This window comes from Podarcis liolepis, assembly GCF_965112155.1.
Source record: "Podarcis liolepis genome assembly, chromosome: 5".
Lineage (NCBI taxonomy): Eukaryota > Metazoa > Chordata > Lepidosauria > Squamata > Lacertidae > Podarcis > Podarcis liolepis.
Genome location: NC_139556.1, coordinates 53,144,108 through 53,169,923, shown reverse-complemented (window position 1 = coordinate 53,169,923; position 25,816 = coordinate 53,144,108). Strand labels below are relative to the sequence as shown.

General features: G+C 41.4%; 1 protein-coding gene and 1 long non-coding RNA gene across 22 annotated transcripts in view; one reads left to right on the top strand and one right to left on the bottom strand.

Moving 5' to 3' along the window:
• Positions 1-25,816, bottom strand: part of ABLIM1 (actin binding LIM protein 1) — a 221,001-nt gene that overhangs the window by 155,190 nt on the left and 39,995 nt on the right. For 7 of the 21 annotated variants that reach the window (XM_083504832.1, XM_083504834.1, XM_083504845.1 and 4 more), the window contains exon 1: positions 11,349-11,575. The exons of 8 other annotated variants lie outside the window; for them this stretch is intronic. In XM_083504832.1, coding sequence (XP_083360958.1) covers positions 11,349-11,388 — 40 coding nt within the window. In that variant the 5' untranslated portion in view covers positions 11,389-11,575. Of the gene's footprint in view, positions 1-11,319; positions 11,576-25,816 lie in introns of those variants that run through there. 6 more of the 21 variants (XM_083504829.1, XM_083504840.1, XM_083504851.1 and 3 more) reach the window with 3 other exon arrangements.
• LOC310707711 overlaps positions 1-25,816 on the top strand; it is a 308,528-nt gene that overhangs the window by 279,552 nt on the left and 3,160 nt on the right. The window lies entirely within an intron of this gene.

Here is a 25,816-nt window from a genome sequence, read left to right as displayed (position 1 = left end):
CTGTTCACACTAGTGGGAAGCTTAACACCAATGGGTGTTCATTCCTATGAACAGAAATACCTCCATATGTACAGCTGCATGTGCAGAGGCTCTATTCAGACATTCAGTAACCTTGTGTAGGAGAAAGACCCCAGCCTGCCATCCTCACACATTCACTGAATGTGCAATGCCCGAACAGGGCATTTTTTCTGAGCACTCGGCTAATATGTTTTTACAAGCTTTTACAAGCTCTTCTCAGTTTCTTGCTAAGTGTCCCAGTCTCTCATGCTGGACAACTTGTGCAAATAAATACTGTGCATTCTCTTTTACACAGAGAATAACTTCAGATGATTTGGTTTTACAAGAACCAGATTCAGGCTCACACAATCTTTCTAGTGCAGTCACTTTCACATTATTATTATTATTATTATTCTATTTCTATCCCAGCCTTCCAAAGGAGCCTGGGGCAGCAGACATCAGAATGCTGATTTATTTATGCTAATATATATGCAAATTTATATATTGTTACTAAAGAGAAGTAATGCACCCCACCATAGTGGTAAAATGCCTGCCTGTTATGCTATTCGGGTGCTAAATGATGATGAGCAACTTAGAGATCTGCCTCCTTAAGGCTCTTTAGCTTTAAACCACACTAGGATGAGATAGGAATAGCCCTTTAAGCAGGACCCCATTTCTTGCCTGTGCACATCCTGCCCCACCCCCCTTCTTTGCTGCAAACCACAGTTTGTCAATACACACAATCAATCAAAAACGTGTAATTTGTCTGCAAGTTGGAACAAGTTACAGTTTGACCATGTAGATTTCAATTATGATTTGCAGAGCACTGAAAAACTTCACAAAACAAGGAGATGGAAACCCAGCCTCAAATACAAAGCCTTTTTTAAAACCGCTTTTCTGTGTGCTCACAAATATATCGACTGAAGAGGCAATTGATATGGGAGACTCACTTGGGTCATTTCTGGTGGCTAGAATATGACTAACCAGCATGTTTTCATGGAAATCTCGGGACTAGTTTTAATTCCACAGTAGTAGCAAACTGCATCCAATTGAATTTTTTCATTAAAGACACTGTACACAATCCACCAGGTGGGATTTTTTGCACAAGACCTAAATGAAAGGGAACACAGAAGTGTTCTTGTGGAACCCCCATTCATTTTGATGCAACACACAGGTAAACTTCCCAGTCAACTATCTTTTTTAAAAAGTGAGAATAACTATGTTTCTTGCATGCTTTTTACTCTGTAATTTAGTTTCTTTAAAACAAAATTGGCTGCACCTTAGAAACTAGAGGAAGAAGAGGGGGAAAAGCACACAGCTATAGTAAGAATCCAGGCCTGATTTTTTTTTCTTTCACTAATCAGTTTGGTCACAGGGACATTTTCAAATCCCCCTGATGGGTGGGGAAGGGAGACTAATCTCCTTTCAGGTGGTGAAGGTTCAATGGAGAAAAGCAAGGGGAAATATCTAATTAAAGTCATTACTTTTATGCTGCTCAGCTCTATTCATCTGGTTGACTTGACATGGCCTTTTCAACTGTATGGAAAAGGAGAGATTAGAATGAAGAATAATAGGGCAGCTCCTTAGTGAGCAGTTTCCATGAACCAGGAGCTCAACAAAGTGGCTAATAAGATGTGGGCTTGAATTTCTGGTTTGTTTCTGTTGTTGTGCATTTAGGAGCTTCCTTATTGACAAGCAGCAACAAAAAAGGATACTTTTCTCCCTTTAGGAAAATTTCAATTACCGTACATGCTTCAGATTGCCAAACTTAAGTCTAATACAGTGGTACCTCGGGTTAAGTACTTAATTCGTTCTGGAGGTCCGTTCTTAACCTGAAACTGTTCTTAACCTGAAGCACCACTTTAGCTAATGGGGCCTCCTGCTGCTGCTGCTGCTGCGCCGCTGCCGCTCGATTTCTGTTCTCATCCTGAAGCAAAGTTCTTAACCCGACGTACTATTTCTGGGTTAGCAGAGTCTGTAATCTGAAGCATATGTAACCTGAAGCATATGTAACCCAAGGTACCACTGTAGTGACAAGCCCAAGGCAATGATCAGCAGGCCCCTCCATATCCAGAAGGACGTGGGCATCCACTGTACTGTATGTGATGTTCAACCTGCTGGTTGCTCAGCTTCACAAATTAGGTGCTCTTTGACTTTGAATTGCATTAGTATCCAGAACTGCTTTTCACTGTCTGCTCTTGGTGATAATCCTGAGGCCCTTTTCAAAAAAGTTCTGATCTAGAGATGATCATCCAAGACTTTTTAAACCTCAAAGCTAGAGCAATGTATCACTCTATGGTGATAGAGGGTAAGCTTCAGCTAGTGCAAAACTGGTCCTTCCTCTTGATCAGGGTGGGTCACTATTTCCTCCGGTTGATTTTGTGGCTTTGACCATGCAGTTGTTAATGTTCCCTCCACACCCTGCCAACAACCACCAAGCCCTAGGACTTGTAAAAATAACCAAGTGAAGTTTTCTTCAGCCAAACACAAAAACATAGAACTATTTTAATTCAGACAGCCTAGCTCTTGTCTCACAGCATCAAGTCTGAAAGCTTGCATTAGCACTGCCTGCTGGGTGTACGTGCACTACCAAACCCACTTGTACAGTGCTCTCAGCATAAGAGATCAATAAAAATCAGCTTTCCATCACAATGCCGGGAAACAAAAGAGCTGAGTCACACTTTGTTAATGTAGCAATCTGATCAGCTTATCTATAATGTCTCTCTCTCTCTCTCTCTCTCTCATATATATAAATATATATTATGACCAAAAATAAGTCTGTAACAGAGACCTTTTCCCATCCTCCCCACTTCATTCCCACAACAGACTAGACTGAAATATGCATATGAAACAGTTTGGCTATGATAATCAGTACTGATTAAATTATTCACTTTAATCAGTACTGATGATCATAGCTTAACTATTTTCTTTAGTCTTCTAGCCTAATTAATCTCCCATTCACTGGCAGAATACTCAGAACATAATACAGATACAATATTAGCAGATCTTACTTGCAAATGTTTACAGGATCAACGATTGCTGCCTCACTTGTGTTGAAAATTAGTGTGTGGATCATAAAGTGATACCACAAAATGAGAAACATACACAGGAGTAAGTGAAATGGCAGGTTTTACTGTACCAACTCAATTCAAAATGAGTTTTCAGAACAAGGGATGGGCAAATCTGTTTCTGTTTCTTCCAGTTTTTCATTTTTACAATCTTAAATTCAGTTCTCCATATTTCCACATCAGCTTGCAATCTTCAGGAAAATTCTTCAGAAAATAATGTTATTTTTTACATATGCATGCGCACGCGTGCACGCGCACACACATGCATAGATAAGCAAATTTGCTTCATACATTTTTGAAAAGCAATTTCTCCTAATATAATGCATTTTGTATGTTATTTTCATAAATGTATGCATACTACCAATTTTACCTCAGAATGCACATTTTTGTAGATATTATTTGGCTGGAGAACTGCACTGCAATATTTGAAGGCATGTGAATTTGGAGGCTGCTTGTGCATCAGATCTTGCATTGCTTCGCAAAGTCTGAATTAGGTTGGTTCACCTTCAAATGCAATTAAATTTCTCCTCGGATTCAAAACATAGGCAGTGTTATTGGAGGGCAGGGCAAAAAGAGAGAGACAGTCTGTTCTCTGAGAAAAATCAACTTTCTCCGAGCTGGCAGAGGACCACGGGTAGTTCTAGGTGGTTTTTACAAGTGGAAACGAGGCTGGGCACATTAACATTTTTCATGTGAGATAAAACTTGCTGGCCTGGAATCCACTTGTGCTTTATTGAACATCCCCCACTCCACAATTTCTGTAGTGCCAACACAGGCTAGATATGCCACTCCAACAATTAGCGCGTCAAATCACTAGACTTGGCTTGAGTTCAAATCTCTCTAAGTCCTGCAAAGGCAATGTAGCAAATCTACCAGCAAACTGAAAATGCAGTGTCTTTTCAGTAAGGCACTCTTCTAGTTACATTTTTAGGTCACAGGAAAGAAATGTGCAAGTAAATGCCAACTCTACTGCAAGGAGTCATGGTTCAAAGCACAGATATAAAGCAAGTCAGGAAGAAAAGGCTGCGTTGCTCGATTGGCCATAGGTAAAGCTGCCACCTGTTACAATTAAGCAGAAAAAAGCCCACTTGGGATGTCAGCCCAACAGGCTACAAAAAGAAGTAGGATAAAGTATTCTAAAGTATTCTAGGTAGAAGCAGGCTTCCTACAACTTGTGGATGAGTCCTCTGACATTCATAATCATAAACTGAATGGTCACGAATTACATTGAACAACATTTTGCTGTACCAAGATTTAGATTCAGTAAAAACCCATTTGACTATTAGCCTGGACAAACTTCTCCTCTATCACCATGGATCTTGATTCTATAGTCACGGATAAATATTATTCAGGGCCAGCTTTTAGCAACATTGCAAGCAAGATTTGCTAATTGAAGCAAAGTTCTTTAAATTAAATAGTTTGTCTTTTACGTTTCACTAAACTTTCAGCCTTGTTAAAGCTGTCAGGAGCATTTAGGTTGCTCATACATTCTCACTAAAAAAATTTTAGCAATGGTATTTAGCAACTACAGTGGTACCTCAGGTTACATACGCTTCGGGTTACATACGCTTCAGGTTACACACACTGCTAACATAGAAATAGTGCTTCAGGTTAAGAACTTTGCTTCAGGATAAGAACAGAAATCGGGCTCTGGCGGCGTGGCGGCAGCAGGAGGCCCCATTAGCTAAAGTGGTGCTTCAGGTTAAGAACAGTTTCAGGTTAAGAACAGACCTCTGGAACGAATTAAGTACTTAACCCGAGGTACCACTGTACTCTTGCAACTTCAGGTCGTGTTTCTCTCCATCAGGCCACTGGAATCACTGATGAGACTAGCTGTGGACTTCCAAGATTCCTTCAAATATAATCCCCAGAACCATGAGAACTACAGTGGTGCCTCGCAAGACGAAATTAATTCGTTCCGCGAGTCTCTTCGTCTAGCGGTTTTTTCGTCTTGCGAAGCAACTCTATTAGCGGCTTAGCGGATTAGTGCTATTAGCGGCTTAGTGGCTATTAAAGGCTTAGCGGCTATTAAAGGCTAAGCGGATTAGTGGCTAAAAGGCTATTAGCGGCTTAGCGGCTTAGAAAAAGGGGGGGAAGCGGGGGGAAATCAGAACACTCGCAAGACGTTTTCGTCTTGCAAAGCAAGCCCATAGGGAAAATCATCTTGCGAAGCAGCTCAAAAACGGAAAACCCTTTCGTCTAGCGGGTTTTCCGTCTTGCGAGGCATTCGTCTTGTGGGGCACCACTGTATAAATATTTTTAGTAAAATCTGAACCACTCACGAAATGTGGAAACTCATATGTGGAACACAGAGAACTTTGTTCATAATTCAGTCTAGATTGGTCTTCTTGAGTTCAAAATAGAGGTACACCTACACAGAAATCCTGAAGTTAAAACACATGTAGATCTGATTCACATCCAGCTCCCGCAATCTATGTATTCCAATAATTAAGCACACCTGTCCAGACCACAACACCATGTAATTACAGGATGGGAATGCACAATTCTGAGAATGATTTTTAAAAGCAGACGACAACCTGCCCATGGACATTTACCTGTTGAGAGATGATCATAGTAAATGATATTGTCCCCCCCCCCAAAAAAAAATCTATTTTGCCACCTGGTAGTACCCTAATTACCTGTTATATTTTAGTATTTTTTATTTATTTTTTATTTTTTGCCTGCCAGGTAAAAACAGCCTGATATTTTCAAGTAATACTTTAGTAGGGAAGAAGTCATTATTTGTGAGGGTGCTGAGTTTTAGTGTACCAAGTACCGTAATTTTCAGTCTATAGAACCATTGTGATGGCCTGGGATTCCGAGTCTGAGAGTGATCCGGAGGAATCCCAGCCGGCACAGGAGTCCCCGCCTCCAGGGCCGGCTGAACTGGGGCAAGGCCTAGATGCTGAGGAGCCTGCACCTGTGCCAGATCCTCAAGAGCAGGCACCAGGTGAAACCATTCTGGCCCCAGAGGTGCTGGAGGACTCAGTGTCTACAGGTGAGCCTCCCCCGGGGCCCAGTAACCCTTCGGCCTCTCCTGAACTGCAGAGGCTTAGAGCAGAGAGGCGAAGGGAACTGGTGTCTCCCAGGAGGAGTGCTCGCCTTAAGGCCAAGAGAGGCGGGGCTCCTGGGGGCCGGGACCGCCCCCGGCCTTAGAAGAAGATAAAGGGCAGGCAGCCCGGTCCCAGGTTGCGGGAGCAACGTCGTTGTGGAGTACCTGCTTTTACCCAGACCTAGATCTGCACTCCCGGTGTGCCTGTTCCACGCCCGGCTTCCTGCTTCTACTCTCCGGTGCTCCTGCTCCTCGCCCGGCTGCCCACTGCTGACCTACTCGTGTTCCTGTTCCCCGCCTGGCTTCCTGCTGCTGCCCTACCAGCGTTCCTGTTCCCCTGCCTGGCTCCCTGTTTCGGACCTCGCGTCTCATCTAGTGATCGTCTACCCTGCTAGTGACTCTGGACTGAACTTCGGCTACGGTATCAGTACCTTCCCCCCCCCCCCCGGGACCAACACAACCATAAAGAAAGTGACAGCTTGTCACCAGGAGCCAGTTATGTAGTGCATTCAATTTTACAAGGTACAAGAAAAGTTAATCCTTGCTTGGAAGTTGTATCCCAGGATAACAGGAAGCTGGATGCACCGCTTTGATTCTGCTGATGTCACCAATATGAAGAGAATGCTGCTATGTGTGAAGAGAAAGACTAAAATATAACCTTCTGGAGCGGGCAGGACTGTTTCTTAGTGGGAGAGTACATGCTTTGCATGTAGAAAGTCCCACATCCAATCCCTGGCATCAGAGGAAGCAGATGAAGTAGAAGTCTGAAAGACCTCTACCTGAAACTTCCAGTCAGAATATAAAATAATGGACTAGATGAAGCAATAGTTTGACCCAGTACAATACGGGCAGCCCAGTCCTACACACTGCTGTGTATCACAGTGTAAAATCCAACTCTATTACCTAGCAATGATACAATGGACCCAGAAAAAAGGTTCCTGCTAGTGTTCCTGAAGGCTATACTATCATATCCCGTGCTGTGATAGTGACCAATACCTTTGGTATGCTGCTGCAAAGACTACTCTCTTCCCTTACTGTTGTGCCTCTTTTATCCTTGACCACCCTACTCTTTAACTACGGTTAATTGAAACAAACCAATTTCAAAAAAAAATCCAACAAACCACAGTTAACAATAATCACAGTTCAGGATTCTGGATTCAGACAACACAAGCAGCTGTGCTTGTGAAAGCAGACCAAAAGTTTCCAAATTCCATCTTTGTAGTTGCACTGGAGGAGGGGAAGTACATGAGCCCAAGGCCCATTCCTGCAGTATGAAGCCCTAGTTTTATCTGAATGAGACCTATGTGATCATACACAGGAGACAGATATGCATCAATAAACCCTTTAATTCACCATTATAATTCTGGGGGACACACCTGTTCAGGCTGTGCAATTTCAAGTTCTTCAAATTCAGTAGGATATTTGTCCAAGAATGACACAAGTCCACAATTAACACGAAAGTTGCTTTTAAGTTATATTCCAAAAATGCAAGAAGAAAAGCTAATTGGGGAGCCTCTTGTAGTTGCACTGATATTTTCAGAGGAAAAAGCCAAACATAAGCATAAACTAACCCAGGAATTATCAGCTAAAATTCTAATGCTCTTAGCAGATGCTGGGTATATTTTTGTTATGGAACTAGCTTGGCAACATCCACTTATTTCTCTTTAACTACAAACAAGCCGCAAGCCAATCTTTACTGCTTTTTGCTGTCCTTTTTGTGCTGCTGCCAAATACTTGCATTATTCCCCCTACGTCCCTTAAGTCATCCAACTGACACACAAAATAATTTGAGGGTTGTTGTTTTTCTTCCACTGAAATCATCAAAAGCAAACACTTCACACTGACACTTCACACTCAAAAAGAAAGGTTTTGCATATGCTTTCACTGCCTCAAGTGTCTGGAAATGAAATTGTCAAACTGTCTTGTTACTGAAGAAAAACAATACATGAAAGGGAATACATCTGTTTCTCCATCCCCAACTCAGTGAACTGAAAGAAGAAAATAATTGCATTATATACATGCCCTTTTTCTGTCATTAGAGATGCTGCACAGAGAAGGAATCGTACTACTTTCCCTGCATATGCAGATGTAAATCTACTGCACAATAATCCACGTTATATGGCAGGCTCTCTTTTTAATTTAGCATATGGTCAATCCAATTCCTGGCTGCTAGGCAGAGTGTTAAATCACCTGCTTGCTATTGGTGCCCAGAAGCTGATCCGGGAGCTGGTGGTTAGCTGGTATATTTTAGCAGAGCGGTTTCAGAACACATGTCTTTGCATGCTTTAGGTCTAAAAGCACACCCTATATTACTTCATCTGCAAAACAATTACCTTGTTAAACTACTGGAAAATACCACACCTTCAAACTGTTCAAAAAGACAATTCACACCAGAACCATTTATACTGCAGCTCCACATTCATTCATTCATTTGAAAGTACCAATATTTTCAGTAAACAATCAAACTGGTAGCACTGTACCTATGTGTTGCCAAGTGAAAAATGTGGTTATTTTTGCCTACACTTTAATTACGTCCCACCAATTGTATTCCTCCCAGTGCAATAAGAATTATTTCTTAAAGACCTAAACTCAAAAACTTAAATCCATCACTATCCAGCGTGTCATATTAATAAATACATCACATTATGAAACTTTCCCTTTTTTGTGGGAAGAAACAACTGTTTCTCAGAGCTTCATATTTCAAGAGGACAAGTTGGAGCAAAGCAGGTTTCAGCTGAAAGAAAAGCAGTTTATCCAAGGGAGCTGTGGGATCTCCTCAGGAAATATACAAAGCTGTCTTATACAAATCCAGCTGCCTGCCTAATCCACCTTTGCATTTTCTGACGATGTCGGCTTCCAGGGTCTGAAGCAGAGGTCTTTCCCCAACACCCACTACCTGATCCTTTTACTAAAGTGACCAGGGATTGAACCTGGGGTCTTCTGCATGCAATACATGTGCTCAACCACCAATCTATAATTCATCCTTCCCTAGTAATATTTCAATAAGAAGTTGTAGGAAACTGCTTACGCCCAAGGAATTTTGTTGTTGCATGAATTGGTCCAGGTGGCTAATATATAGTCTATAGCCAGGCCAAGTTGAGTTTTCCCATTAAGCCAGCCTTCACCAACCTGGTGCCCTCCAGCTGTTTTAGACCACAGTTCCAATCATCCCCGGCCACTGACAACTGTAGTCCAAAACAGCTGGAAAGCACCAGGTTCGCAAAGGATGTAATAAGCTTTCAAGTCAGAAATATCAATACATAGTAATTCCTCTGAAAACATAAAATGATTCTAGATTCCTCCTGAGATAATCTCACAGGAACATGACACTTTTGTAGTACAGCTCCTTGAAATGAGAAATCATCATAGCTACAAAAACTAAGCAAATGACAGGCCTGACCTGACACTTGACTTTCGTACCCATATTTTAAGCAAACTCTAGGTGCAATGCAAAAGAAAACTCTTGAATGCTGAAAGCAACCAGATTCTGGACTCCATAACTATAGTTATCAGGCATTTTTGGAACTTCATTGTAACAACCTGCCTGCTCTGTCACACTGAGAATACACACCTGTGCCCTGCTACCTAGGACTAAGTGTCATTGAGCTGTATTAGATTTATTTCTGAGCAGACATAGGATTGCACTGCAATTCATACATCTAGATTAGAAAGCATCACAAGAGGAAAACAGAAGTGAGAAGTGTACAGCATAACAAATTTGCCTCTAGATCAGTGGTTTTCAACTAGTGTGTTGTGGTACCCTGGGGTGCCTTGAATGATGGTCAGGGCAATACTGGCCTCTGTCCCTCTTTCCTTCTCTCCCTCCTCTGATGCCTTCTCACATCTCTGCCTCCCAAAGGCTTGCACAGCTGTTTATTGCAGCAGCCCTGGCTATAAGCTCTGCAAGCAAGGTCTTCCACTACAGTAGTGGGGCTTTGTAACCCCCCTCCTCTCCCTGTTTGCCCCACTCTCAAAATGGCTCTGGAAGCCCCCAGAACAGCACCCAGGGGGAGGAGAGGGGAGATTCTTCCATCTGGCAAACTGAAATGCTTGTGCTGATGCAACAATCTCCTTAGCACTACAATGAATTCTTCCCAAGCGATCAACCACCACACTGGTTTGGCTAGTTCTGTTTGAAGAATGACCTTTCCATTCAAATGATATTATGTGTGCCGTTCAGACCTTGGCAAAGATACCTATATTGTACAACAAATCAGCAAATACACTTTACAAACTCTGGCACTTGTAATGGGAATGTGGTAGGTACTTCTCTAATAAGCAGAGACATGCATACATTCTGCACTATGCCTGAACAAATAAAGCTTACAATATCTGAGCCAAAAGGGAAACATGATCATGTTAGGCACACCTGTTCATCAACTTGAAACCTGCCCAGCTACCATCATACAATCTTACAAATCTGAACAGGGGGTGGTGGTGGTATGAAGAAATTATGCACAAATTATTCTTGTGGTGAACCCTTGCCATAGCCATTCCATCTCTGATCTATCCATGCTTCTCCTAAAGGGAAACTCTTACAATATCTTTAAAAAGCATGCCTCAGAACTAGAGTTTCTAACATGGCTTAATTTGCAGAATAATTGGCTGAATAAATAAAAAAAGTTTGCTGGTCAAAATGCAGACTGCAACTCACTGCTGGTTAACACTAAGGGTAAATAATGTTTTCATTTGGTATAAGATTTGATGAAGGGATTACTGTACTGTATTTCAGTCCATTTTCAAAGACAGTCAGTAAACCTTGCTCCATATATAAATTGAGCTCTAAATAATCCAATTTTAACTACTGCATATGTTGAAAACTTGCCTGTCCTTTCAACAGCAGCAGTAAGTTCAATCCTAATAATGTTCAAGCTACAGTACTTGATCAATCATCCCAAGACATGCAGATCAGACATGTCTATTGCAGAGGACAAGGGGAGTTACTTAACAGTTACTATACCTACAAAAAGTGCTTTCCTTTCTGCTAAGTCCGTAATGCAAACCAGATCTACCATTTCAAAACAAGAACAGTATGTACTTGCACAGAGAAACAGAGTACTCCTGTTAAGAATGTAACAACCCATATGAGACACACGCCTAGTTTAGTCCAACAAAACTTCCCTAATTTGTTTCCTGTTTGAATAAATCAAGAATAACATCCTGTACGCTGTTTAAACTATACCGTATTGTGAGACAATTTACATAGCAGGGCAGGCTCAATCGGGACGGACCTTGACCATTTTCAGAGCTCTGGTGTATTTGTAACTCCATTTGTATTCTCCAGATGAAACGTCTCCGCAGCCCAGAAAAGCTATAGTTTCCTCAAGAACAGAACGGAACAGCTAGTCCTTTGGAGTGGCTGCTCTCCCTCTGGCTCTTTCCCTTTCCCTTGGCGAGCTGCTCAGCTCTGGGGAGGTGTGGCTATGTCAGGCAGGGTGTGCCGCTGCTGCTCCCAAGTAACATTAAAAGCACAGCAAAGATTTGATGCCCTTTACAAATCTTAGTCATCCTGATCACTGATGCAGAGAACACCTTTGGAATGAATTAACATTTTGATGAGTTAACATTTTGCTATTTGCACACAGAACGCTAACAGCTAAAAGAAGGACGGGCAAATTGCATTAGGAGAATGACAACCGACAAACCTCCATTCACCAGCCCGAGGAAATAGCACAAAATTGTTGATATTGATCAAGAGGTTTCCTGACTTGGGTAAGGGGAAATTTCAAGCGTTTGAGCTAGATATTAACTCCTGGAGCAAAGTCTGTTGCCTACAGGACTCATTAGGTCCGCTGTGCCCTCCAGTTTTCTGTGTGTGTTGGGTATGTACCTGAATACACCATGAACACTGGGTCCAATCCACATTTCATCACCAGTCCCCACTCATTGATGATTTCATTTCAACCATTCCTACTAACTTTCACAGGAAGAAAGGCACATATTATTTTTATTCACTTAACCACTGCACTTATCAAACCTAAGCTTGAACTCACAGAAGGACAACTCCAGTTGACACACACACACACACACACACACACACACACACACACACACACATTATAGGGCTCAGCATCTCCTAACTCAGCATCTCATTTCTTTTTTAGGCTTTCCACTAGACAGCTTTTCAACATAACGTAGTCAATAACTGGGGTTGTAGTGTGTGGGGAACCTTTCTCTGCAATGAGCTTGACACCGTGAGTTGGTTATCATTGGGTGGCCTGACTCCATCTTCAAACTTTTGCACTGTAGCAGAAGGGTAAAAATCTGAATACATAGCAGAGCAGCCAGTTTATCTTAGACCAAAGGGACATGGAGAACAAGCTGAAGGGTTCTTTGTGAACACCTGTTTACATGCTTTTGTAGTAGCTTGATGTTAAAGAGAAGGGGTGAGGAAACTGTGGCCCTATAGGTGTTAATGGATTATAGCTGCCTCATCCTTGACCATTGGCTGTGCTGGCTGGTGCTGATGGAAATTATAGTCATATAACATATGAAGGACCAAAGGTTCCCCTGAGATAGAGCATGCTGGTACCACTTCAAACAAGCTTAGCTTGTATCGGTGTGGCATACGGGGGCATAGGGGACTTTGTCTGGGGCTCCTTCACTAAAATCAAATAAGGAAAATGGGTCAAGTGGTGCTCTTGAAACAGTCAATAGCTTGCAGCTTTTAAAGTGGTGTGTAAATCAAAGCAAAAGAGAACATACACAGTGGACAATGAGCTCACCTCTGTCACCTTGGCATGAAGGTTTATTGCCCATCCCCAAAATAATGAACTGAAGCCCTGGGAATTAAGAGCAGGGCTTAAACAAAACAAGACTGGGCAACTTTTGGGAGGTGTCCGTTGTCACCAGGGCCCCTGGATTTGTTTCAGGCAAGTACTTAGTCAGGCAGTGCTACAACTGTTATTATACTAGCCTCCAGCATGGTCCACCCAGGATGTTGAATGCTCTTTTCCCTCAGCTCCTCTATTGCTTCCAGGTAACTGGCAATACCTGTCCTACCAGTTGCCTAAAGCAACCTCCTCTTATAACTACAAGGGTGGCCTATATTTCCTCCTTATGTTCAAAGCAATCTTGTGAAGCAGGTCAGGCTGACAGGCAGTGACTGTTCCAAGGCCAGCCACTGCACCTGAAAGGGGATATTGTAGAGCTGGAAAGGGTTCAGAAAAGTGCAACTAAACCAATCAGGTGGTAAGCTGTAAAGGAAAATGAGCAGCCAAGACCCTTCATATTCACACAGACCACCCTCCACTGCATTTTTACACAAAGAAGATTCCAATTAAGCATCAGGAATAACTTTCTGACGGCAAGAGCTGTTCAACAGTGGAACAGATTCCCTCGGAAGGTGGTGGACTTTCCTTAAGCAGAGGTTGGATGGCCATCTGTCATGGATGCTTTAGTTGAGATTCCTGAATTGCAGGGTCCCTTCCAACTCTACAGTTCTCTGATTCCATCATAACATCTGAAGGCAGCCCTGTTTAGGGAAGTTTTTAATGTTTGATGTTTTGTCGCATCATCATCATCATCATTATTATTATTATTAATAATATTCTGTTGGGAGCCACCCAGAGTGGCTGGGGAAACCCAGCCAGATTGGCAGGGTATAAATAAATATATTATTATTATTATTATTATTATTATTATTATTATTATTATTATTATCATTAATACTACTACTACTACTACTACTACTACTACTACTACTGCATGTTCCTCAGGCTGTTTAAAAGAATAATAATGAAATGTACTGCTCCTGCTGGGATTTTTCTCTCTGAAGTCAGGGTTCCAGAAAAGTAGAACAGTTCTAGAAACTTAAGACAAATAAATCAGTTTCCCATGATTAAAAAAAAAACACCAAACCCTTCTGTTAACAAGAATAAGAGGGCCAAGAACGGTGGGTGGGTTGTATAATTTGTTTAAGCTTCCAATACTGACCACAAGGCCATTTGTAATCTTCTTTGTTGCTTTTCCATAGTTATGCACAGCTGGCGAGCCAGCCGATGCCAACTGCTTTTCTTTAACTGGGCACCAAAAAAGGGGTCACAAGCAGATAACACTGAGATAAAACACTTGGATGCATGTATTGTGTGACACAGGGTTTTCTGCCAAGAAATCCAACACTGCTTAAAGCCCTTTCATAAGCTAACTCATCCGTATTTCACTTCTATTAGTATCTTCTTGATTAAACAGTAAGTTTTTGGTTTTGCAAAGGGAGGTGTTTTTCTTCAAGGAACATGTAAGGAGTTTTATTTCAGGTATACAAGTGTGACTGCAGTACCTTGATTGAAAATTAACACACATCAGAACTCAGGGCTATGTTTGATTCATGTGCTCTTGCAGGTCATCTGTAGATGGCCATACATGGAACAGGCTTAACTCTTTGATGAAGCAAGGTATGGCATGGCTGTGATGCAAGCAAACACCACTCCAGACACACTGTAGACCCCAACCACTTGAGTCCACCACAGCGATGTGACTAACTAGATCCAAAGAGGGTGGTGACAAGTCAACATGAGATGGAAGGGGAGTGCAAGGAAGCAGCTGTAAATAGGGACAGACTTGGCCCCCATTCTTAGAGTAGGGGGACAGAACACTTAAAGTTAGTATAAGGCACATAGTAGGATAAAAGTAAAGACCAACAGAACTACTTGCATTCTAATGCAGGCATAGGCAAACTCCGGCCCTCCAGATGTTTTGGGACTAAAATTCCCATCATCCCTGACCACTGGTCCTGTTAGCTAGGGATCATGGGAGTTGTAGGCCAAAAACATCTGGAGGGCCAAGTTTGCCTATGCCTGTTCTAATGGAACTATGCATATAGGTGCTGTAGAACCAGCACAGAAGGAGAAAAGCAATATATAAGAAATGCAAGCACATCCGCGTGCTGGAGCAGCTAGCTACGTCCCTGCAGAGCTGTGCAGAGTTGGTCAGGGTCAAACACACAACATATCCAAACCAGGAAAATCTGGTATTCATTATTTTTAATAATAATAATAATAATATTTATTATTTATACCCCACCCATCTGGCTGGGTTTCCCCAGCCACTCTGGGTGGCTTCCAACAGAATATTAAAATGCAATAATCTATTAAACATTAAAAGCTTCCCTAAAATGTTCCATACGTGAATATATATTGATTCATAGAAGTAATCATAGAATTGTAGAGTTGGAAGAGTCATCTGGTCCAACCCCCTGCAATGCAAGGATTTTCTGCCCAACATGCAGCTCAAACCCACAACTCTAAATTTAAGAGTCTCATGCTCTACCAACTGAACTATCCCAGGAATGATCATCTTATTTATTTTCAATGGGGTTAACAGTCAGAATCAGGAACATGACATGTCTATAAAGTTTAAAAGAAGTTTTCCAGACTAATATGGGGGGCTATCAAGTCAAGGTTAATGGGATGCTGCTAACTTTGGTAGGAAGTAACCAGATGCGGAGTGATGGATAACAGAGGACAAGACAGGAAAGATATGAAAGCAAATCATATGAACGTGATGTGGTTCCTCTTTTAGCAAGGTTTTAGAATCAGTACATAATGTAAAGATTGACTCAATCAGGCAGAAACTCAGTTGTTGGTGACTGTCTGTAGTTTTGCACAACATAGCTCAGTGTCCTACAAATTCTAACTCTGAAATAAAAACACTAGCTTACCACCCAGGCTGTTGTGAAGATGAATGAGATAAGATCTGTAAAACATTTGGCACAGTAAGGAGTCACAAGGAATAATGAACAAGTGCAGAAAAACCAGCTTCTGCAACTACTGTTGCCTAATTATTTTGCAACAAATGTTGCTTGCTAGCTATGTGCATTTCTAAGCAGCTGCATCACTGTCAGTGGAATGAGTTGACCTGTAATAAAGAAAGAATCACTATGCTTTGAGGATCCACACTGTAAAATATTTTTTCTTAAACTCATTTAGAAATATTCCAATGATGAACCAAAATTACTTCTATGCTGCAAGGCCATCTTATCCATCCTTGCCTTTGGCTGAACCCTGTTGTGTTGTTTTCATTAAAATGTTATAATAGCTGAAAGCATTATAATTCATGAATTGGTAGCAAGACACATTCCATTTTTTATTGTACGAATTAAATAAAACACACAGAATGGTGAGCAAACTAGCAAGAGTCAAGCTTTGCTCTCGGGACCTCTACCAGTCAGCCTGCCTCTTCTTTTTCCTGCTTAACGTCTATTCTCTTGACCATGGGTAGGCAAACTAAGGCCCGGGGGCCGGATCCAGCCCAATCGCCTTCTAAATCCAGCCCACGGATGGTCAGGGAATCAGTGTGTTTTTACATGAGTAGAATGTGTCCTTTTATTTAAACTGCATCTCTGGTTTATTTGTGGGGCCTGCCTAGTGTTTTTACATGAGTAGAATGTGTGCTTTTATTTAAAATGCATCTCTGGGTTATTTTTGGGGCATAGGAATTCGTTCATTTTATTTTTCCAAAATATAGTCCGGGGGCCCCACAAGGTCTAAGGGACAGTGGACCGGACCCCTGCTGAAAAAAATTTGCTGACCCCTGCTCTTGACCAATCAGATTCCCTATTTGCTTGTCCACCCACCTGTTTGCCTACTGCTCGGGCTAGTCCCTCACCAGATACATTTATTGCTTCACATGCTTGCTTCAAAGGACACTTATTCCACACTGGTACTCCTGTAGACTGGCTCTGGTGGTCCATTTACTTCCTTTCCTATTCTACCAAGGCTTGTATCTGAGCTTCTGCATACAGTTACTGCCTCCATCATATAATACATGTGTTGGATTACACATTCCTGAATGCTCTTTTAGAATTAGAAAAGCTATGTTATTTCCTTTTGATTGAACAATCGTGGCTTATCGTGGATTTGTAAATAAGCCAAGTAAACAAGTAAATAAACAAATGGCCATGGCAGATATCAAAACTTAATGACACATAATTCATTTCCCAAAAGGGCATAATGTCCCATTCAATGCAGCTGATGTCTTATCCTTCCAATGGTATCCATCAGACTAACTGATCCTTATATGGGTCTGCAAAACAATTTATACTTTATCAGTGAAGTGACCACACAGCACGCTTCCTTCCCACAATGCAACATTTGTTCCTTCATCAGCTATGCCAACACCACAAGCCCATAATTTGCTGGGCCACCAGTCAAGTGCTCAGAATGAACCATGTTGATCTTATGCAAGAGGGGTTGTCACAGAGCATGGTATTATGCCAGCACTAGAGGGACATTTTTCCAATGTTGCTGGGAGATCACTAGCCCATGATGGTATGCCAAAATACCTAATATGTTGGACGCTCCAGTTATACACCCAGATTATACTCTCCAAAGTACTTTGAAGGCAAATGATTCTAAAAGGTCAGATGGATTACTTGAGATACAATTTGATCAAGCATCTCAAAAGCATGGAGATGCTAAAAAAAGGTTTTTCACGACAGCACCTGTGTTTTACGCCCACACTAGATATTATTTCATCTCAAAGCCATTAGCTTTGCTCCAAACATTTCACCAAGCCACAGACCATATGAAATTGTATGACAAAGACTTTTCCCAATGAGTCTTTCAATGTAAAATTATTTCTTGTTTAGAATAATGCTGAAGTCATGTTTCGGTCCACCACCTTGATTCAAAATGACCCTGACCCTGAAATTAAGATGCTTTTGCTCTTCCAACTGAGTTATCCCAGAGCCATCAACCTGGTGATCCAACGAAAAAATAAATAAATCTTAAGTTCTAACAGCACATTTGTAAACTTCCTTACTTTGGAGTAAGCCCTAACAAACACAATGGAACTTAGTTCCAAGTAAACATGCATAGAACTGCATTGTCAGTAATCATTACACTGGTTACTAAATTCAGTAGACTACTAGGGGGCAAGATGAAAGAGCACAGGGCTGCTGTACTTTTTCTAGTTGTGCCGAAGAGGGAATTTCAGCAGCAAGTTTCAACACTTGCTGAATTTTGCTCTTCTACACACCTATTAAAAATTACTATGCACCTGACTACTTAGTAATGACATTAGTTTAACATGTTATGAAAGCATACTCGTACCCGAACAGCCTACAGAATTTTACTCAGAAGTGGGTATACTCATGAATAATTATGCTTACAAGTATAGTCTTAAAACATTAGTTTTCAGTTTTTACTATCCTATCTCTGCTTGCAATCTTAAAAGTGGAAGCTCTTAGTTGTTTTCTCAAATGTACGTAATGTAATTAAAAAAATATTATTTTTATTTTTTAAAATGGAAATGTTTCATTGATGCACCTGAGCTTAATCTTATCATGAGAAAAAAGGAAAATGAATCACAGCTTGGCTCTATTTCAGGAATACCTTAGGAAAGTGAAAGTCATTACTTTGCTTTCTGTTGCTAATAATAAATCAACACTGTTGTAATAGCTTCAACACATGATGAGCCTCTTGATCAGGAAGGGAACATTTTTCATTTTCCCAGAAATGAGACTGTGGCTTGAAGGACAGTACAAATAGTTTCAAAGTTGTCTGGAGATGGTTCCAAAATTATATTCACACCATAGTTACAGAGACTGCTGTGTGTGATCCAGACTATTTAGAATGTCCCTGTCATTCTCAGAACACCTCCGGGTAACTTTTTAATTCAGAAAAAAAGGCTACCTATATTTTACACTAGAACAAATTCAGTATAGATGCCACCTTTTATTTACATCCAGGCAGGTAGGAACCCCAAAACTCTCAGGAGGACCACTGGTATAGGCCTATACATCCCTCCTTGGTTGGTTGGTTGGTTGGTTGGTTGGTTTATTTATTTATTTATTTATTTTGTTATCCCAGGTGGTCCTCCTTCAGCACCATTACTTTCTGTCTATATTATATCATGAGTAGTGTGTTTTCAAGTGTCTATAAATGCTTTAGGAGTTAGGCAATGACCTCAAATGGCCAAGACAAACCAAAGCAAAAACGACTAAATTAACATTTATTAAGGAAAATAAAACATTGACACACACTACACAATGTTTAAAAAGTATGTTTCTTTTAAAGAAATACAGCATACTGCTCGATCTAGCATGATGTCACAATCGCATGTAGGACAAAATCTAAAGTAGTGTTTGATCAAAATCTTCCTGTAGCACTTATCTCATACAAATGTATTAGAAACAAAGGGAAGGGTGGCAATGCAAATATTAATATTATTGGAAGACCGGCAGGTAGGGTGGCCAGGTGAGAAGATATAAAACTCTTGCATCTTTAATGTTATGCAACCTACACCTGCTGAAATTCCCTCTGCTACTTAAGTTGTAGTGGCTAGGTCTTCTTTTTCACTTATCCACCCTATAGATAGGATCAAGGAACTGGGTTGCTACACATTAGCTACAAGTGTTTCAATATGTGAATAAACCCAAACATTACACTAGAAGTACTGTACTGTATATATTTGTAGGTATTAAAGCACAGTCAGGAGACAAAACACTTTCATCCCAGAAATGTAATTTTTCATGACATTCAGTGCAAACTTGTGTGACTCTATTTGGAAATGTATCCACCGTGTACAATGAGTTTACTACTGTTTGGTCTGAGTACAAGCTGGTGTAGTTTGATCCCAGGAGATTCTGAAGAATCTGTACTAGCTCACTCTACATCCTTGTCTTGGATCTGCTAGCCAAGCTGCAATGGAGTCCTATAGCACGCCATTCAGCAGGCAGTGGCAGCTGATGATCCACTGGGCTAATCTATTGTGGGTTTAATCCTAGTGATAAAATTGGGCACTTAGATTCTCAGTTAAATTGGTCTTCCTAAGGGGTGCCGGGGTAGAAAGAGGGGTAAGACTTTTGTGACAAAAGTACAAATAAGAAGAATAGATATAGATATAGATATAGATATAGATATAGATATAGATATATAGACATATATGTACAGTATGTATTGTAAAGAATGTTAAAAAGTGTAACTGAATGTAACATTGCAAAATAAAATGGAAAAAAAAATTAAAAAGACAGAGGGGTAGAACCTCTCTTAAGAACTCCAAGGTATGTCACACCCTTGTCATAGCATGTTTCCAATTCTTCATCTGTTCATTTTTCTTTTTATGCTTTCATAAAAATTATTTAAAAGATACTAAAAAAAAAACCTTTGGTAACTGTTCTAATGTGCAGAGTCATTAATTAGAACAACAACAAGAAAAGTGAATGCTGGAACCAAGTGGCATGCTTTGGCACCAGATTCTGCGTTCCAGGCGCCAAGCCAAAAGAGTGAGAGCTCAACAGGGAGCAAATATATTTGTTCCTGGGGGAGGGGCTGGCACTTGTACCATCAAACAGCTGATCCATGGAATAATTCTGGCATCTTTATTGGAACAAGCTTTTAAAGACCAGCTTGCCCAGCTGTAGGGGTGAAGTGCCACATACCAGAGGCAGCCATCATTGAGGGTGGAGAAACAATCCTACTGAAGGAATTAGTAAACTGAGAAGGGCATAAAGAAGTCAGTTTTATCAACAAAGAGCAGTCAATGGCACTCTCTTCATTACCACCCCAGGCCATTTTTTTCTACGAACAGCACAGGAGCCTTTCAGCAATAGTGTTGTGCAGCTATAAGGTAGGGGTGTGTGGCATGCACACAAATAAATTCCATGAAAACATCATCACATTAATTTCAACAGAAGAGTACACAAATGTGGCCTCCAGGTTCACATTTATGGCTAGTGATTGTCACAGGCACCATCCCAGTTCAGGTACTTCCCTGCTTCTTCAGGGCCCAAAACTTGTTCTCATTCATATCCTATTAAGAGCACCTAAGTAGGCCCCCAGTTTCAAAGGGCTTAAGCTCCCTAACTCTAAAGGCCTGGATTGCACATCACTCTGAACCCAAAGTTTATATTTCATCTGACCACCCAATATATAGGATTGGAGCTTTACTCCTCTGCAAATTCTTTCTTCAGTGCACCAAGTTAAGCCAAGAACAAACCCTAGCTTACTCTCATGGTTAGTTATAAGAGGAACAAACCAACAGCTCTGGTTTGCATGTAACAGCATGGTTTGTTTCTTCCCAGTAGCACTGAAGAAGGAAGTGGAAAAGGAAAGAAGTGTGGTCTTTTGAGCAGCACTCTGCTAGTTCACATTAAACCAAAATTTAATTACAAACTGCAATTTAAAGTGATGTACAAATCAGACCATTATTTGGATATTTTGATCTAGATACCTGCATTTTTTCTTCCCTATACCTTACACACACCCATATCTGATCTGGACCTTAATAGTTCCTTTTAACAGAAAGAAATTCAATGGGAGCAAAAGATATGGACACACATTTTCCTGAGCACACAGATCCAAAATATTTCTCTGCTTGTGCCCCAAATGGATTGACATTCTGGGTAATCAGGGCAACTGAGAAATTTAGTAGATGGAGGCTGAGTTGAGTGGATCCATTTTCTCCACGCCTTCAGTGGAACTTAATGCCTTAGTTAAATTACCTTAATGATAAGCCAGAAGTTAATATTTTTCAAAAGAAGCTGGAAAAGTCAGAAAAAGTATTTCTGGAACATGGGAGAAACTTTAAATTCCTCATTCTGGAAATCCATCCTTTTGCCATCGGCATGAAGAGACCCCCTGTGATACTGTAATGTGGTGCGGCTTAGCATTGGAAAGGAAGCTTTGAAAAATCGGAGCAGTGGAATGGGGTTTCCTCACTCATAAGGTATATTTTCTAGACATGATAGATGAGTTTAGTCACTACAGGCACAAAACCCCACAAGCAATAGCAACCTAATTTAATCTGACATCCCAGAGTCCTGGCATTATACCAAATCTTCCAGTGTTTTCATTCCCCTGCAGCTTGTCCAGAAGGTTGTAGTGCTAAAGCGGGGGAGGGGGGATTCATACAGGGGCCATTCTTTTGGATGATGGCACTTAAGTTGATCCTCCTCCTAGTTCCACTTGGACAACAGAGATAATGACAACTCATATATAGGTTGTGAGTGTTTGTGCTGAAATTGTGCATCTATGAACATGTGAAAACCACCTCCAGCTGAAAAACAACAGCCCACTTAGTAGCCAACATTATTAAATTTCCCCCTAACACTCATTCTAGATCTTGGATCAGTTGGCAATTTCCCGTATGCTAAATTACACACATAATCCATAGCAGACACTGGCCGGTTACCAGAAAGCTTCCATAGCACCGCCTCCTGAACAGTTAATGTCACAGCTCACTGGCTAGATGTGCTGTGAGGTCCAAAGGTTCCCCTGAGGCAGGTGTTCAGATCCACCAAGGCAGTCCAAACAAAACAGACAGAAGCAGAACAACCTCTTGCCGAAGGAACACATAGAGTCACACTGAGACTGAATACAAACCATATATATATATATATATATATATATATATATATATATATCGCCCCCACCCAAAGAATCATGGAAACTTTAATTTGTTAAGGGTGTTTGGAATTGCAACTCTTTGAGGGGTAAGCCACCATTCTCAGGATTCTTGTTGGGTGGTGCGTGTGTGTATATAGCCAGAGAAGGAAAGGCTGCCATCTGAGTCACAACAGCCAACCAATTCAACAGCCTAAATAGCTGGGAGAAGGTCCATGGGTAACAACCCCTCCAAGAGAAAGACTTAGTCCCACTATTGCACAGTGATTCTGTAACAATAATGCTGACAACACAACATGTCCCTGTGAGGGAAAGAAGGCTTTGGGGGAGAAAGGATGCCATTTGGATCAGGAAAACTGGAAATTACACGAGCAAGCTAACAGAAAGCAACCCCCATGTGTTGCCTAAAAGCCCAAAGAAAAAGAGCAGCACAATGAGAAACAGATGCAGCAGTTTGAGCTTTGCCACAGGGAGATGGAAATGCAGGCCTGGCAGGGCAAAGCTTGCCCCATGATAACAAAAATTGTAGCTAGAAAGAGGCCTTTTTCAGCTGATTCCAATCACCTGAGCGGACGGGGCAAGAGCAGGCGTGTGCCAATCTTCAAGGGGTTTAAATTGTCCAGATAGCCAGATAGCCCACACAGGTAGGGAAGACTCCCCACTATATAAGTTCAGTTTGCTGAACCAATGAAAACAGCTATGTGACGGAGGGGACGAGGTCACAGAACACATGCCCACCCTCCTCCCTCATGCAATAAGAAATACATGTAGGAGAATGGCTGAATAGGGCTACACTCATAATTACAAGAACAGAAGAGCAGCTGCTGATTGGGCTTCTGTAGTCTCCCAGGGAGCCAGGCTGTGGCATGCCCCCTTTCCTTCATGCTTGGGGCAAACAAAACCATATAACTTTCCATCTAAGCCCTGTATCAGGCATGGGGAACCAGTCCTGGGATCTCAGTGTGGCTTCGAGGTCCCTCTGCCTGGCCCTTCACCAGCCCACACCACTCACCAGCTCTGCTCCATAGCCTCCTCATTCTGCCTGGCTGGCTGAAATGTGTCTTCAAGGTGCAATAATGTCTCCTGCATACCTGGGCAGAGGATGGAAAGATGCAAGTGTGCAGAAAAATGTTCCCCTTGCAAGTCCTATTTAGAAGAGTAGCTAGGTAATAAATTGGGGGGGGGGGGCACAAATCAAGAAGACAAGAGGCTTCAGGCTTTTTGCCTAGGCAAGGGAATCCCAGGGGAAATATCAGGAAGAAGTCGCATGCATAAACCTAAACTAGTGCATGAATATAGCCTGAAAGAGTATCCCTTGACAAAATACTTCCAGATACCCCCAACTCCATTTAATGGCACACCTACCCTACCAATGCTGCTCACCAATTTTAACCAGTTTTACTTGCAACAAATCCTATTGGACAGGAGGAAATGATGAAGCAATTCCCCAGAAAAACCAAACAAGTCCTTACTGTGGTAATGGGAGAAGAAAATGGCCGACTCCAATTAGTCAAAGCTCTCTTTTAATCTGACATCAAGCCATTAATTGGTTAATCACACTGATTAATCTGTTAATGCTTTCAAACTTAATTATTTGTTGTATAATTAGAATAAACACATGTCTCCATTGCAGAGCTATTATCCCCCCCACCCCCTCCATTTGGAACCAAGTACTATACAGCTGAAAAGAAACAATAAAGACCTGGGCCAGAGTGGTAAAAGCTTACCGTAATTTGATAGACGGGTTTGGGGGACTTAGGCTGAGGCCCCAGCTAGGACAAATGGTAAATATAAACAATAATTTAACAAGTTGCAGTTTACCCTTATGTTACATACTCGCTGTGGCAAGTGACCCCACCATTCATACCCATGGCCATCCTATGCTTTCCAAGGACTCTCTCTACAACTAATTCCTAAATCTAAAGAGAAACAATAAGCTTTTCCTTAAAACTGACGCAAGGAGCAGTACAATCAACGCTACATGAAAGATACCGTAACTGCCCCAATCTACAAAAATATTAAATCCAAGTAAAAATAGCTGCAGAGGTTTCCATGACAATTTTTTTGAAGGGGAATATAACTTTAAAGATAACATTATATTTGTAGCAATTTAGAAATCTGTGGAAATGGGATTGTGTGGGTTGGAAGATCAGGAGCTCTCTGGCATGAGTGCATCAGTCTGTGTCTCAAATGAAGCTCTTCATCTGGCTTCCTCAAACTTGGCCATCCTGGTGTTTTTGGTCTACAACTCCCATGATCCCTAGCTAGCAGGATCAGTGGTCAGGGATGATGGAAACTGTAGTCTCAAAATATCTGGAGGGCCGAGTTGGAGGAAGCCTGCTCTACACCATGGAGGTGCCCATCTTACCATTCCCTAGAACTAGAGCTACAGTAGTGAGGGAACAAGCTGTAAAGTATAGTTCTCTCTCCAATGTGACTTGGACCTTCTGAGAAGCTGTCGAAAGGAAGCATGCTGCAAAATGTCCCACATCGCAGAGGTCCTCAGCTGGAAAACATAGAGCTGCTATGCTTGAAGCTGTTATCATAGAGGTTCTAATTGTACAATCAGTTAATGGCAAACAGACAGGACTTATTTGCCACCCCTTAACTCTAGTTCTTATGAATGAGTTCATGATTTAAAGCAGCAGCAACAACAACAGCAACAACAACAACAACAACAACAACAACAACAACAACAACAACAACAACAGTCCTTCATGAGATCAAGGCACCCAACAGAAGTTTCAGAGTGCTTTCTATGGGTTGCCAAAAGCTATTACACTAATGCTCTTCTGCACTAGCCTGGAGTAGAGAGAATGGCTTTCAGTCACATCTTCTGCTTCTCCGAATACATGGACATGATGTCTTGAGATTTGTCAGTGCCTATTCTGGGCACTGTGTAGGGATTTTCCAAGCTCAGCAACACATTAATTATTGCCAGAAACACTGGAGTGGTCCCCCCCCCCTCTCTCTCCAATAAGTGTAGTTAACTTGCATTTGAAAAATCTAGGTAGAAGAATAGAGAGCAATTGTTAATGGTTTATTATAAAAGTGCAAAGCTATAAAGGAACCCAAGTGCTCCATTTACATAGGAAGCTGCCCCTTTTCCGAGTCCATCTGGTTCACTACTGTCTATACTGACTGCCAACAGCTCTCAACGGTTTCAGAATGGGTTCTTTTCCAACCCTACATGTAGATGCAGGGGATTAAACATGGGGCCTCTTGCATTTTTTATTATTTATTTAGTTTATTTCATAAAATTTATATCTGTTTGATTGTAGGAAAAACCTCAAAGTGGTGCAGATATTCTACCACCAAGCTACGGACCAACCCCATGATCTGTTGGGGGATTTTCC